We start from the raw sequence: 14,469 nt of genomic DNA, 5'->3' as shown, positions 1-14,469 counted from the left end.
TTAAACAGGCCCGATCAAGAATTTGGTCACGCTTGGTCGTGGAAATTTGGACAATCGGGATCATCGAGTTGATCTGGTCGGCAGTGTGAACCTAGCTTAAATAAGGGTATATTGGATCAAGTGAAATTTTGCAATCAACGAACCACTTGAGAAGAGTTGTTGTAACCGTTCGTAACGAATTTCTCTCGACGCACCCCATTTTGACTGTACGTGGCTCTATACTTGTATTTAGCTCAAACTTAAATGTTGCACGATAACTTACAACTGTTCAAATAACAAATAACTTTTACTTATTTCAAAAATCGAATGAAGATACGACAAAGAATATTATGGTTTTATTACAAATGTATAAATTGTCTTGTATGAGTTGTCATCTGTATCTGTAGGTTTTCCTGACAATCGTAATTCTCCAGATTCGCCTGTGTAAACTGTAACTTTCCATTTCTCTTTGCTATCTTGGAGGATTTTTTTCTTATTTACCCTAACACTTTCAAAAGCTGGAGAGGTAAACTCAAAGCAGATTTCAGAATTTGCCGGCAGTTCTCTAACTAATGGTTGAATTAGCTGACACTTATAATTTTTAGTACTTGAGTAGGTAATAGGAAACTTTGATTTCACGTTCGATTCTGCAATGTTTAGTATGAGTACTGTATATGCCAAAGTGTAGGACTGGTCGACTTTGCTAAACAGTTGAAGTTTATAATACCCCTTATTTAATAACCGTGACTTTATATTGATGGAGGAGTCATTTTTCTCTACAATCAGGTAATCCTTTTGGTCGACATTTTCGGCATCGTGTAATTGAACTAGTACATCAGGAGTTGATATTGTCTTCAATAAGAGATCCAATTTACCATTTTTACATTCATAGAAGGGGTTGATACACGACCTTTCAAAGCATCTGTCAATGAAATCATGTTTCGGGCCATAGTAACGAGTGTTGTTTGGAAAAGGTTTCCAGTTTGGTTCAACAACAAAACAATCAATTATATACTTGGCTATTGAAATATTTGTATCGTTTATTGTTGCATTTAATGCAAGCGTATATTTTCCTTTTTGCGGAGGGCGTAAAGTGGTCTTACATGATTTGTTATTTTCACACACCATAATAGCCCCGGTAGTGATTGCTGTACCTTTATCATCATTTAAATTATACCAGCAATTCTGGAATGGATAACCTGTTGTCTCAACTATTATTGTACATGGTGAATTGTTGACTATGATCGTTTCATATGGATGAGATGTAAATTTGACGCCATATTCTTTTGCTTGTTTAGACGGTTTTAGTCTCCTCGAATATTCTTTTATTGTGATTGGATTTTCAAGAAGCTGCCACTCCTTACTATCTTCAATATTGTTGTTCAAGTACGGAAAATGATCGTAAATAAAACTTTCAGGTGGAGTAAGAAAGAAAAAGTTACTGAAATTCTTGACAAATTTCTTTTCTTTAGTTACGTGACCTGCACCCCATGTAGTTTCTATGAATCGCCACACTCCATTCAGCTGAACGACGTTCCATGCATGATTGATTTTCTGGTTATATGTTATAGTGTCGCCAGGTTTGTGACTATATCCTTTTGAGTACCCGCTGATATTTTTACAAGTTATGCCTAGTGCTCTGAAATGCAAAGAACATAAAATTATAACAATTTCTGTAGTGTTTAATTTTTCTCCACTAGACTTGCGAAAATTCCCTCTTCCTTTCGAAGATATCAAACAAAAATGTGTGTCCATAAGACACCATGCCCGCTTGCATTATCCCGTTATATATAATTAGATATATAATTATAAAGTTCAATTTATAATGAACAAGTGTGATAAATTACAAAGTAAAGTGACGGCAAATCCTGATAAACGAACTAAACCAAACGTTGACCTGATTAGAACTTCGAAATATATGTTAAAAGGCTGATGTACAGTATGTACCATATGACGAAAAGAGTTTTTTCATGAGAGGTATATGTGTTACGCTTTAGCATGAAAATCTACATGAAATCAAAACTTTAACCTACACGAAACGGATTGTTGGGCGGAATTAAGAACGTTCGCAATATATTTCACCGTAATTCTGACTGTCCAACACGTTCGTATATTAGGTGGATATACTAAATTAGAGGTCAGTCTATTCAATAAGTATCCAATTTTTCAAATACATTGACGCATACATATAACAAAGAAGACGTGGTATGATTGTCAATGAGACAACTCTTCACAACAGACAAATGACACAGAAATTTACAACTACTGTATAAGTCACAGTACGGCATTCAACTAAGTCCAGATCACATAGTCAAGTTTTAAAAGGCCCCGAAATAACAATGTAAAACTATTCAAACGAGAAAAATAACATTTATCTACAAAACAATGAACGAAAAACAAATGTGTACGTATCTGCAGATACTAACAAAATAATATTGCTATGATTTTGGGTAAAACTTGATGCAGTTTTTTTGGAGGTAAACGCAGATTAAATTTGAAAACTTTAAGATAAATGTTTTGTAAATGATGAATTTGAATCCGATTTATTTTTACATGCCCCACTTGCATTTTAAAACCAGATTTGAGAATTGGTTTGCTGCAATTTTATTTATTTATTCTTTTCTTGAGTGAAATATCGCCTTACTGTTGAATCTAGTATACATTGCTGTTGTTGACACGTAAATACCAATTTTACTAATCAACAAAATGTGTATCAATTCCAAAGATAGAAATTCCCTATAACAAACAAGAGGGAAAGGGGGAGGGTCGGAAGGGTCCTGATACCGAAATCCCGGGCTTAAAAACGTGAAATCCCGAGGTCCCCAAATTTGTAAAAATCAGTCCCGGATCCCGAATGAATCAATTTCGAGATACCGAGCTCGATCCCGACGTCCCGAAAAAGGTCCTGCCACCTCAAATAAGGCATTGTTGATTATGTTTTCGTTGATGTTTGTTTTTGTTGGACGAATGTTTTCAGCGGAATTAAGTCGATGTTGCTTATGGATGAGGTTTGCATCTCTTTACGGTATTAGCTAGACTAGGTGATTATGGTTTACTTCTGTTGGTAGATTTATGATATAATTATCTCAGAAATAACTGCCGCTTGGTCAGCGTTTTACGTAGGTTAAAGTGAACTAAAATTATCCGGAACATAATGTTTTTATTTTTATATGCATGGATTGTCTTAAAGAGGAAAAGTTGTTTGGTATTGTTCTGTCGGTTATTCATATTGGTAGACGATAATTGTATACTACATCTCTTGAAAGAAGTTTGGTATTGTTCTGTCGGTTATTGGTAGACGATAATTGTATACTACATCTCTTGAAAGAAGTTTCATATTTTGATTTTATGTTTGCAATGATTAATCAACTGTGGGTCTCAACATCCTGCAAATACTCGTAAGACATTCACAATGTCAGTACAATTTACTGTCAATTTAAGTCGTTGTGGTATGTAATTTCATATGCAATACATTCTAGAAAATTGATACAAATGTTTATGTTCAATTCGTATAAACAACCTCTAACTAAAGCTACTTACTGACACAAGGATTCAAACACGTTTGCATATCCTGAACAAACGCTGCTTTTACTCTTTAAAACATCACCACCCTTAGTGGCTAGAGATAACAGGGTCCCTCTAAAGTAGGCATCGGTGTCGTACCTGGTAAATAGAAATATAAAAAAATTACATATTTACTTTGTCATACCGAAAAAGAAATCATTATAAACAAGTTTTTTTTTCATGAAACATATCAGTGTTATTTTTAGATATCTCAGTGGCTTTTTCACAACATTTTGCAACCTATGATCACCTCATATCAAATAATAGGTAACTTTGCAATTTCATCACTAGGAGTTAGAGTCATAAAACTTTTCTCAGTGCTCGGAGCACAAAAATCATGCTCCAAACATAAAATCAAGACTTTTGATCGGTTGATTTTGGAGTATGAGTACAAAAAACTGACTCGAAAGTTATATGACTTCAAGGCCTGAAGCGATCCCAGTCGTTACATTTGGTCAAGCTTACTCCGAAACAGTGATGACGTCATGCTTCGCCTCTTTGTGTAGAGAAAGGTTAGTATTATATAACAGTAAGACAACCGAAAGCGCCTGAGTAAGGATTTCGGTGCTCAGTGATACGGTTCACTAGACGACGTTGTAAATACGTAATGGCGGCCATTATTTGACGTTCGATTTGACATTCCACCCTGAAAAATTGCATTTATGACATTCTTGGATGTTTAAACTTTATGCTGAGGAACACAAAAGGTAAAGGTTTATTCCAGATATTTCAGTTAATTATTATCTAATAAGTCGGATCCAAAGAAATGATTTAAACGGCAAAAATAAAGTGTAAAATTATATCAAACATGAAAATTGAAATCCAATATATATCATCATTTCCTTTTCATATACTAGTATTGAATCAACTATTTACTGGTGAATTACATTGGGATTTTGGTCTAAGGTATCCGCACTTGTCTCCGGAAATATTATACCAACACAAGTTGTCAACATCCGTTTTTAAACTGGTCAAGGTGTTCTTCACGATCTCCATGGAAAATATTAGTAAATTAAATTGCAAATGGAATAAATTTGGAATGGAAGTTAAAATTTATAGTTTATAGGTCAAAGGATCATACACAGACTATAAGGCCAGTTGGATTTAATACCTAATTTCAAGAATAAAGGATACAGTAATTTAAAATAAATTTATAAAGATAAAAAGCAATATAAGGGAATTAACTCTTACACTATGTGCATCATATCCATGAGAATGTCAGAAGTGTTTTATTTAATAAACTTGACCATTTTTTTTCAAATAAGAGAATGAATTAAGCAGACCATATTTGGGTCAAAGAAGCCAATAACAATGAAATATAATATAGTATAATTATCATTCATCATTACTTTTCAAATGAATCAAAAAACTTAATTTAATAACAAAATATATTTTTTTATTTTCAGTACACAACACATCCTGTCAGAAGAATAATTTTACTTGAGGATGAAAATTTTGATACCTGGAATCAGCAATTTATATGAAATTTGTTATGAGAGATATATTCATGTACAGAATGGTAACCGAGGTGGTTCAAGTGTTTATTAGCAGACATTTTTGTTGAACTTATGCAGGATTGAATAAATGAAACTTAAGCTGACTATGGGCTAAATGTGTAGCAAAAAAAGGATTTTGAAATTTGCAAGACTCATCAACCTTAAAATGTGCATAAGTGAAATGTCACCATATTTAGTAAAAAATTCAGATTATTCAGTATTCAACACTGCATTACTATATGTATATCCTGATCACCAGTATGCCAAATGTATGATACAACCACCATACAACATAGCCCCTGTGACTGAAAGGAGAAAAGAGAGATGTACAACATACAAAACATATTCCATATGGCTAGCTACATTGTGTCATTTGAAATATTTCATTGTTTTTTTTAAATGGAACAGATTTTTGTAAGAAGTTATTTATTAAGGTGTAATACCACCATTGATTTTTCCCTATTAGTCTTTGTTAAATTGGCACTTTTAAAAAAATCGTACAGTATTTACCTTTATTTCAACCAAAGAAATACTTTGCATGTGTAAAGTTCAATCCTTTCCAGTGATACAGTGAAAATTTCACACTACATTTCATTGCATATAAGAAAGTAACCACCGCCGAGGGTAGACAACCCAATTTTTACACTGTTATTTACTGGTTACCTGCTTTGGTAACTATGTAACCTTAACGTTCCAAAATATTTTATAAGACCATCAAATAAAAAAAGAATGATGCTTTCAGACACCCAACATACATATTTACGACTCAGAAAAATTTAAGTGCATTGAAATGCAGGGTTAATTTTCTACAACTGTCAAATTCAAGGGAATATTTTTTTAGGCCTACTTTCGTATGCAACCGGATGTGACGTACCATGATTTGGTGGTATTACACCTAAAATGTACTACAGTTCCCTTTCAGTTTGCCTGCTTAAGGCTTGATTACAGTTCTAATATGAAAATAAGAAATTGGGGTATGATTGCCAATGAGACAACTCTTCACCAGATACCAAATGACTAAAAGGTCAAAAATATAATTATCCTGATTTAGAGTAATTTCTCGCAATTTCATTGGCTGATATTGTCTTAATAAATTTCAGTACAATTTTTTATTACGTCAATAGAAATTATCTCCCTTATTTATTACGTCAATTGGGATTAACTCCCTTATACCATTGGCCTAATAAAAAAAAATAAAAAATGAGTTGCTTCATAGTCCTAATATTTTAATTTTTCAGTTTTAGATTAAATATCTAAAATATATTTGGTTGATATTGTCCTTATGTTGAATTTAAATATAATAATATGTAATATAACAAAATCAGGATAAATTCGTTACACAGTGTTCAATTGTCCTAATACGGAATTTATCGGGTCAATTAAATTCATATCGGGTTTGGCTTCGCCTCACCTGATATAAATTTTATTGACCCGATAAATTCTCGTATGAGGACAATTACACACTGTGTAACTAATAATCTCTGACAACCTTCAATATTTAGCAGAGCCAATAACGTATAGTAAGCTACATGTACAAAACACACACAAGACAAACTGAAAATGGATATTCTGCATCTGTATGCAAAAGTGAAATATATTTTGAAATAAAAGCATATGAAGCAATGGATGCAAATTAATAAATAGTCAATCCAGAAAAAAATCCTACTATAAATCTCCAATGGTATTGTTTATGCGGTTTATTACAAAAATTGGCAACAAACGTTTACATACTTCATTCAAATAATTTTAACCAAAAAAAAAAAAAAGGAACACGTACCGTTGAATGGGTATAAAGGTCAAGTATTAGTATCAACACACCAGGATTCTCTTCGAATTCCCACCACCTAGTCCTACCTAGAATAGCAAATGGTCGCCCCATCCCCCTATGCATAGATATATTATTATATATATGTAATACTAATATAGTAATTAGTAATTATATCAATGACCTAAGAAAAGAGATTGAACCTTCACTGCAAACCAGCAATTGAGAACCATGAGCCCCTCAAAATGACGCATGCCTTTGACAATATTAAAAGAGTACCCTCCCCCCCTTTTTGACAAAAAAAAGAAACAAAACAAAACACAAAACGATAATTGTATTAACGAACGAAAGGAAAATTATAAAAGATATGACCAAACAGATAAGTTGTTCATTTTAAAAACTCAGCGGCCGGTAACAATATGCACGAAATGAATCTTGATCAACTATAAGTACGATGTCACCAAGTCAATCCCATGATGATGATGTAGGCCTAAAACTGTTAGTTTACCAAGTAAGGCCTGTTTTGGTATAACATTTATATGGACTCAACATATTGCATGACTTTCTTGACATTAAGATAAACAAAATTGCTACAAAGAAGAAAATATTCCAACTTTTAATGACATTTTACGTTGACTTTTTCGGCGCCGGAAATTGACAACGTTGATCTATGTATTGACACAACATCGGATGGGGTCGATTCCGGCATATTCTGTTAAAAAAAATCAGTAGCACTTAAAATTTATTGATGTCTTAAAATATATTCATTTTGTGTCAATGATATTTAGTTGATAATTAATTTCGAAAGATGAATAGCTATCGTTTACTTCAGAAACAAGGTTAAAGGAGGACCACGCCCCCATAGTGGGGACATACAAAATAAAGATGACTGTTCTCCATTTCTACTCGATAGAATTGCCTATTTTTTTCATAACATCTGCATTATGTACAAACGATTATAAAATGACAGTATAAAAAAAAACCGAGGCGGAGATTTTTTAGAATCGTCTAATAATTATAGCAGACCAAAAGACGTAATAGAGAAATAGGCGAAAATGGTGCCTTCTTTAATTTCGAAAAAAAATCTATAATTTTACAATTTATTGACACATACGGATATTTTTATAGGGGTTAAATATATATAATGATTCAGTTATTCTTGATAGTTGAATGAATATTTACTTTAAAAGAGAATCCTTTCCAATTTCTAATTCTACAGGCCATGCAAGGAAAAACCTATAAAAAATCGAGACCCTATTTAAAAAGGGTACAATTTTTTGCCCTAATTTGGACACCCCTTTTCTTTACGGATTTCGATGTGAAAAACTTGCGAAATTACGATGTAAAAACTTTAGGATAATTGAAGGATATCCTTTTTTTGTACCCCTTTTTAATATCGCTATTTAATTTTACAGTGCCGAAAATCGAAATCCGAAATTCTATGTTCAGATGTGAAAAAATAAGACTTTCTTTTATTTTTTTTGTTCAAACATGAAAATAATAAGTAAACTCATATACTTTTCTCTTATAAATGTGTTTACAATCAACAGCATTTATCACCGGTACTTTGCCGTAAACGAATGTTTTTTTTTTTACAAAAGCGCGCCATTTTTCAGTTGACGTCGGCCGATGCAAAAAAAGTCCAATTTTCGGCGTAGGACTACTGAGCGCCGCCGAATCACATTTTGGCCAAAAAGGCACATCCGGTTGTCCTACTGTAACCCAAACGATAACGCTGTATGGGATTAGATGGTCTCGCTCTGTTTGGCGTATGTGGTTCGATAATTTGTTTCTTTCTCTCTCTTGGTTTGCGTACTGTGTATTCATTTATTTTCGTGATACCGGTTTTTTTGGTATATCGATATGTAACATAATATATTTGACACTGTTAGCTGACAAAAAAGGATAGGTAGACATAATTAATTTCGATTACAAATTATTGAAATTGTAGAACATCTGCGGCTCTTTCAAAAAGAATACGTTAAACTGTTGAATATAATTGATAGTCTATGTTATGGGTTTTGAAAGTACAAAAAACATTTATGTTTCTAATAAGTTTATCACCCGTTTAATTTACTCGATTCCTTTTATAACTACAAATATACTTATCACAAAGGAATTTCATTTTAAAAGAATAAATCTTGACTGAAAAGAAGTGTTATGCAAAAAAGTAATGACGTATCGACCATAACAAATCCATTTTTTTTAAAAGCACCAAAATTGCAGCAAACTTAAGATAATGTCGCCTTTCCTGGTGCCTTTCTAAAAAAGAAACATGAAAAATATATGTACCTTATGTTTTCACAAACCCACACATAAAGTGCTCGTACAACTTCTATATCATTCTTTGCTGGTTGGGCAAGATATTTGGCTAATGTTTCGATTGACTCTTCGGCAGATCTTGGTGCCTGTAAGCAAAATATTTAGTGTACAAACGCTCAAATAGATTATTTCAAATGTTTTATCATAACTGAATACCATATGCCAAGATTTACATAAACAGTGTGAATATAGTTTGATTATAGGTACAGCTGAACACTATGTGTGGTGTTCAAGTCTATTTACGTGCGAAGTTTTGGTATATAGCTTCTACGGCTTTTTCCCATTTGATCTGATACTTTTGCATGAAAATGTCTTTTACAAAATTACTAAGGCAGCAACCATTTGATTTTCTGTGCGGGGGGGGGGGGCTATGGTTCTTTTTGGAAAAAAAAGTTTGTTTCCAGTTTTTTGAGAGAAAAATAATTTGTTTTTGATTCTGAGAAAAAAAAATTGTTTGTTTCACCCTCAGCTGCCACTATATGTAATGCTAAAATTGAAAGAAAAAAATTGTTTTCGACTTGTCGCGAAAAAAATATATTGTTTTTCGCCGCAGGCGAAAAAAAAAAGTTTGTACAGAAAAAAAAACCATAGCCCCCCCCCCCCCCCCCCAGAAAATCAAATGGTTGCTGCCTAATAAACTTGGTTGTAAGTCCATCCATACATTCCGAGTTAATATAAAAACAGTGGCGGATCCAAGGGGTCCCGGGGGTTAGAACCCCCTTTGTTTGGTCGATCATTGCATTTGAATTGGGACATGTGGTTGGAATCTCCTTATCCTGTGTTTTGACCCCCCCCCCTCCTTTTTTAAAAATGGCTGAATCTGCCTATGAAATAATCAAGTCCACTTTCATTCAAAATCGACTGCATATTGTTGTACCATGTATCCTTATGGTTTCGTGAAAAACGATAGTCCCATGCATATATCTGTGGTGTTATTCTTTCTGAGTGCATATTTACCATACGGCACCAAGCTTTATCATCTGACAATGATTTTCGAAAGAGACTGGAATCCATGTCATTCCACCTGTCATTCCCGGTATCGGTGTAAACTTTCCGACTCCTCAGAAAGATCGTATAGCCCTATTTTGTAGTTTTTCTAGTCCGTCATACGTTTTAAACCGGTTCAATTATACATCAAACAACGTTTTGAGAGAGGTAGGACCTTTATCGGGACTGTGGGATATGGTGTTTTTAAGCTCGTGATTTCGGGATTGATCCTTTCGGGATCCGGGAATTCTTTTTTCGAATTTCGGGATATTGGAAATTATTTTTTTTTTAAATTCGGGACCTCGGGATTTCATGTTTTAAGTCCGGGATTTCGGGATCAGGACCCCTAACCCCCCCCCCCCCCCCTCTTTTAATAAAAGTAAAAAAGAAAAGAAAAAAAAATTACAGGAAATTATCACAAAATATATATTTTATCTTACTGATTTCAACTATGTATTTTCTATTACCCCTTAGCTATGCTTAATTAAATTGAAAGGGTAATTGATATACATAGATATAGGAAGATGTGGTATGAGTGTCAATGAGACAAGTTGAACTCTCCATCCAAATAACAATTTATGAAATTAAACCATTATAGGTCAAGGTACGGCCTTCAACACGGAGCCTTGGCTCAAACTGATCAGCAAGTTATAAAGGGCCCCAAAAACTAGTAATGTAAAATCATTCAAACAACGAAACCAACGGTCTAATCTATATAAAAGCGAGTACATATGGGGAAATTAGATGCAGTGTGTGGCTCACTCAAGTATTGAGCTACTTCATATTATTATTAAAAAAGGGAAATTTGTTTTATATACCTGAATGGCTACGTTTTACGATAAAACACGTGTACATGGACTTCCTTTTAAAAGAAAATCATTTATCTTATCAAAATCTTCTGAAAAATACTGCTATAAAAATATTTTCTTCTCTTACTCTTCTCAGAAGATATTTTTTCTGAGACCTCTTGATAGTACCTCAAACACAGCATACAATAAGTGCAAGGGGAAAACCTCAATGGAAGACAGGGTAAACGAACGCAAAAGATGCATACTAGTATAATGTAAATTGATTCTGTAGGTGAATATTAAGACGCCAAATAATTTAACAACTGTTATGACAAAATCTACTGTTACAGTATAAATGTGAATGTCAATATCATTTGTTGACAATGAAATAGTCAGTTCTTGGAGCTGCTAAATTTTCTGTCAGAAAGTAAGCATATCAAACCGCAATCTTAAAAATTCTAATATAGAGATAAAGATTTTAATGTAAAGCACGAATGCATTTTCAAAACCCGTGTTTGTTAGCAAGACCGCTAAGATGTTACAAAACTGTTGTCTTTTTCTGAGTATCAATAATTGGTCATCAGACAGATTGTTTAAGACGATACCAAGATTTGCCATTACCATGAATACAACAAAACACAAATATGTGTTTTACCTTTGTAGATTTTACATATAATACAAAATGTTCGGGTTATGACACCAATCAATTGATCATGTAGATCGCCGCTAGCTAATTAACATGTTTTAACATGACCTTCACTAATTGCTTTGTTCAATTTGTTAAAAGGCGTGACATGGTCACTAAGATTGGATAATTCAAATTAATTAATGATAAAACAGATTTTCATTCAATTTGATCTTTCTTGTGATCTGTCGAAAAAAAAACATTAGACTCACTACAGTTTCATGTACAAATCAACCAAATAACGTTAAATCTTTCGAACATGTAGAACAATGTGCATGGAGTCAAATTTTCAAATTTCTATGCAGCAGCCGCGTTCAAAGCAGCAATAACTGAAAACGCGCGAACCTATACCGATATACGCAGCTTAACTTTTTAACAATTAAAATCAGCATTTAAATAATCGTTTGTCTAAATGTGCAAAGCAACCCAACAACAACCCTGTCCCAACTCCAACTTGTACGAAAAGGGCTATTTATTTAGGAACATGTAGTAGACAAAATTCTAGAACATATTTCAACATATTTTTTAAAAGGGGGAGGGGGCAAAGTAAATCCCACCCAGTGTTACAATGTAGTTGTATAATGGTTATAAATACCTGTCTGGCATATTCATCTATATGTTTGAATTCGTTAAAATCAAGTTTGAAATCATCAGATTTTACTGACGGTTTTTCTTTATCATTGCCCGTTGTTTGCTTGTGTGATATTGTTTGGTCATTGTTCGTCGTCTTCACTGGTGATGCCTGTACACTTTGCGATCTGTCGACAGCCTCTGTGGGATTGTTATTTACTCCATTTTTCTGGTTTGAAAACTGCTCTTGGGTTTTAACTTCTTCGATCGAGTGTCCCGTACCAGATGACGATGATGAACTACAACCCATGGCTTCAGCTTAAATCTCTAGAACCTGTGAAACATTTATGGCACGTAGGTAATAAGAAGAACATTACATGATTGGACCGCACCCAATAGTTGAGAATAAAACAATTCTATTTACACTTTTTATAAACCCCAATTGTAAAATAATATTTTGTGAATATTTTAAAGCGTCAATTTCAAGTCATGTGTGTGTTGTTTTTTTCAGTCTTAGCTTGAATATTGGCATGACCTGATATGCAAATAAATATAAAATAAAGTCGACATACCTTAATTACATGTAGAAAAAAATCGTCTTAATCACTGGCAATTACAACAAAGTCCACTATGTTCAATGAAAATCCGCTCTTACTATCTAAAATTGACCTTTCAATATTGTTATATTTTTTTAGTACAAATATTAATCCTTATCAATTAATTGAAATTAGACAACAATCGAGTTTATACATGTATCTCTACTTATTTTATTGTTTGTTTGTTCAATAATTGTACAGGTGTGTTCACGTTTCTACAACATTTAATACTTTTGTATACAGGTAAATAATTCACAATAACAATACAATAATAATTTATTAACGTCTCATCATCAATAATACAGTATACATTCCACATAGTAAAAGTAAACCTAAAAAGAAAATGTTGATGCCATTCTAAAAAGAATTATCAGAGTCGGATTTAAAAGTAACTAGTATTTACACATTCTCAAAATGCTAATTTAAAGCTTTTAAAACCGACAGAACAATAGTAAAACAAAACATACACATAAATTAAACATGTAAAGCAATAGTTCATATCAGTTTATATAAACATGCAGCACAAAAGTTTTATTAGCATCTTACAAGTTAAACACACGCTGATACTGTACAGGCATTGCAACCAAAATGGAGAGGTTTACATGTACATGTACATATAGCTTAGAGTTTGAGAGACAAACTCAAAGACAGACCATATCACTGCTATAAATACAGTATAATTGTTTATCTATTTATTACAATACTAATTTATTATTAAAACGTTTCCGTTGCACTAATTTTAAAGTCGATAGTCAACTTGTTACACAATTGTGTCCCATATATTAATCAGCAGGAAGCCTTTGGACACTAATAACAATCTGTTCGTATATTATAGACATATATACCCTGAAGCCAATAAATGACCATGTCTACTGGGAACTAACATGTCCATAACCAGACGACTACGTAACCGGCCTACAGCTATGGACCGTTTGTAAGGACCACTGGACTATATAAGATCTCTCAATGGATTTCAAGGACACAATTCGATTAGACGACAATTCTATCAGGACAGATTGGACAGATTGGTACCGGAGATTCCGCCAAGGTCTCCCCCCTCGTGGGTAGGCTGGAACTCATGTGCTTAATATCCGAACGTACTACATCAGGACTGAACAGTTACACTATACGATCACGTGCCCGTGTGAGATATTGAACATTCGAACAATTCAACTTTAAAGACAGTTTGTAGCATTCGAACATTTGAACTTTAGAAACATTCTTGACTTTGTAATTACTTAATAAAATAGTTAATCACTGACTGTGTCACATAAGTCACGATTTGATGCCGTTTGACCACGATCGACTTGGATTGTCTAAAATAACGCGAAGGAATATAAGAGGTAAGAACTCAGTTACTTTCATTTTTCTTAATGGACAATCAAGATATTTCTATGTCAGTACAAAAAGTAGAAATGGCTTTTCAAGGGATGGCACACATATTCAGTAAAGTTTTTAATTCTAAAGGGAGTAAGGCCGTATTTTTTTAAAAGGCTTAAAATCTGAAGTTTACCAGTAGAAATGGCTTTTCAAGGGATGGTGCCACACATATTAAGTAAAGTTTTTGATTTTAAAGGAATTGAGGCCGTATTTTTAAAAGGCTGAAAATCTGAAGTTTGTTCACGAGATATGGTTCAAATAAAACTTTTTATTGAGTGTTTTAAGGTATTATAGGTCAATTTAAAAATTATGAATATTATACACATTTTTTTTATCA

At 33.2% G+C, this 14,469-nt stretch overlaps 1 protein-coding gene across 1 annotated transcript; it reads right to left on the bottom strand.

Annotated features, from left to right (window-relative positions):
- Positions 1-320: 320 nt before the first annotated feature.
- LOC143048452 (kyphoscoliosis peptidase-like) lies at positions 321-12,838 on the bottom strand. The gene is made up of 5 exons (XM_076222140.1): positions 12,729-12,838; positions 12,182-12,490; positions 9,097-9,212; positions 3,520-3,642; positions 321-1,618 (listed from the first exon to the last, which is right to left on the bottom strand). Exons 2-5 carry the CDS (start codon positions 12,464-12,466, stop codon positions 328-330), a joined length of 1,815 nt encoding a protein of 604 aa, XP_076078255.1. The 5' UTR covers positions 12,467-12,490; positions 12,729-12,838; the 3' UTR covers positions 321-327.
- Between the last annotated feature and the right edge of the window lie 1,631 nt (positions 12,839-14,469).

The sequence above is a fragment of the Mytilus galloprovincialis genome, chromosome 10 (assembly GCF_965363235.1).
Source record: "Mytilus galloprovincialis chromosome 10, xbMytGall1.hap1.1, whole genome shotgun sequence".
NCBI lineage: Eukaryota > Metazoa > Mollusca > Bivalvia > Mytilida > Mytilidae > Mytilus > Mytilus galloprovincialis.
The sequence above is the reverse complement of the archived record's forward strand: the minus strand, read 5'-3'. Positions and strand labels throughout refer to the sequence as shown.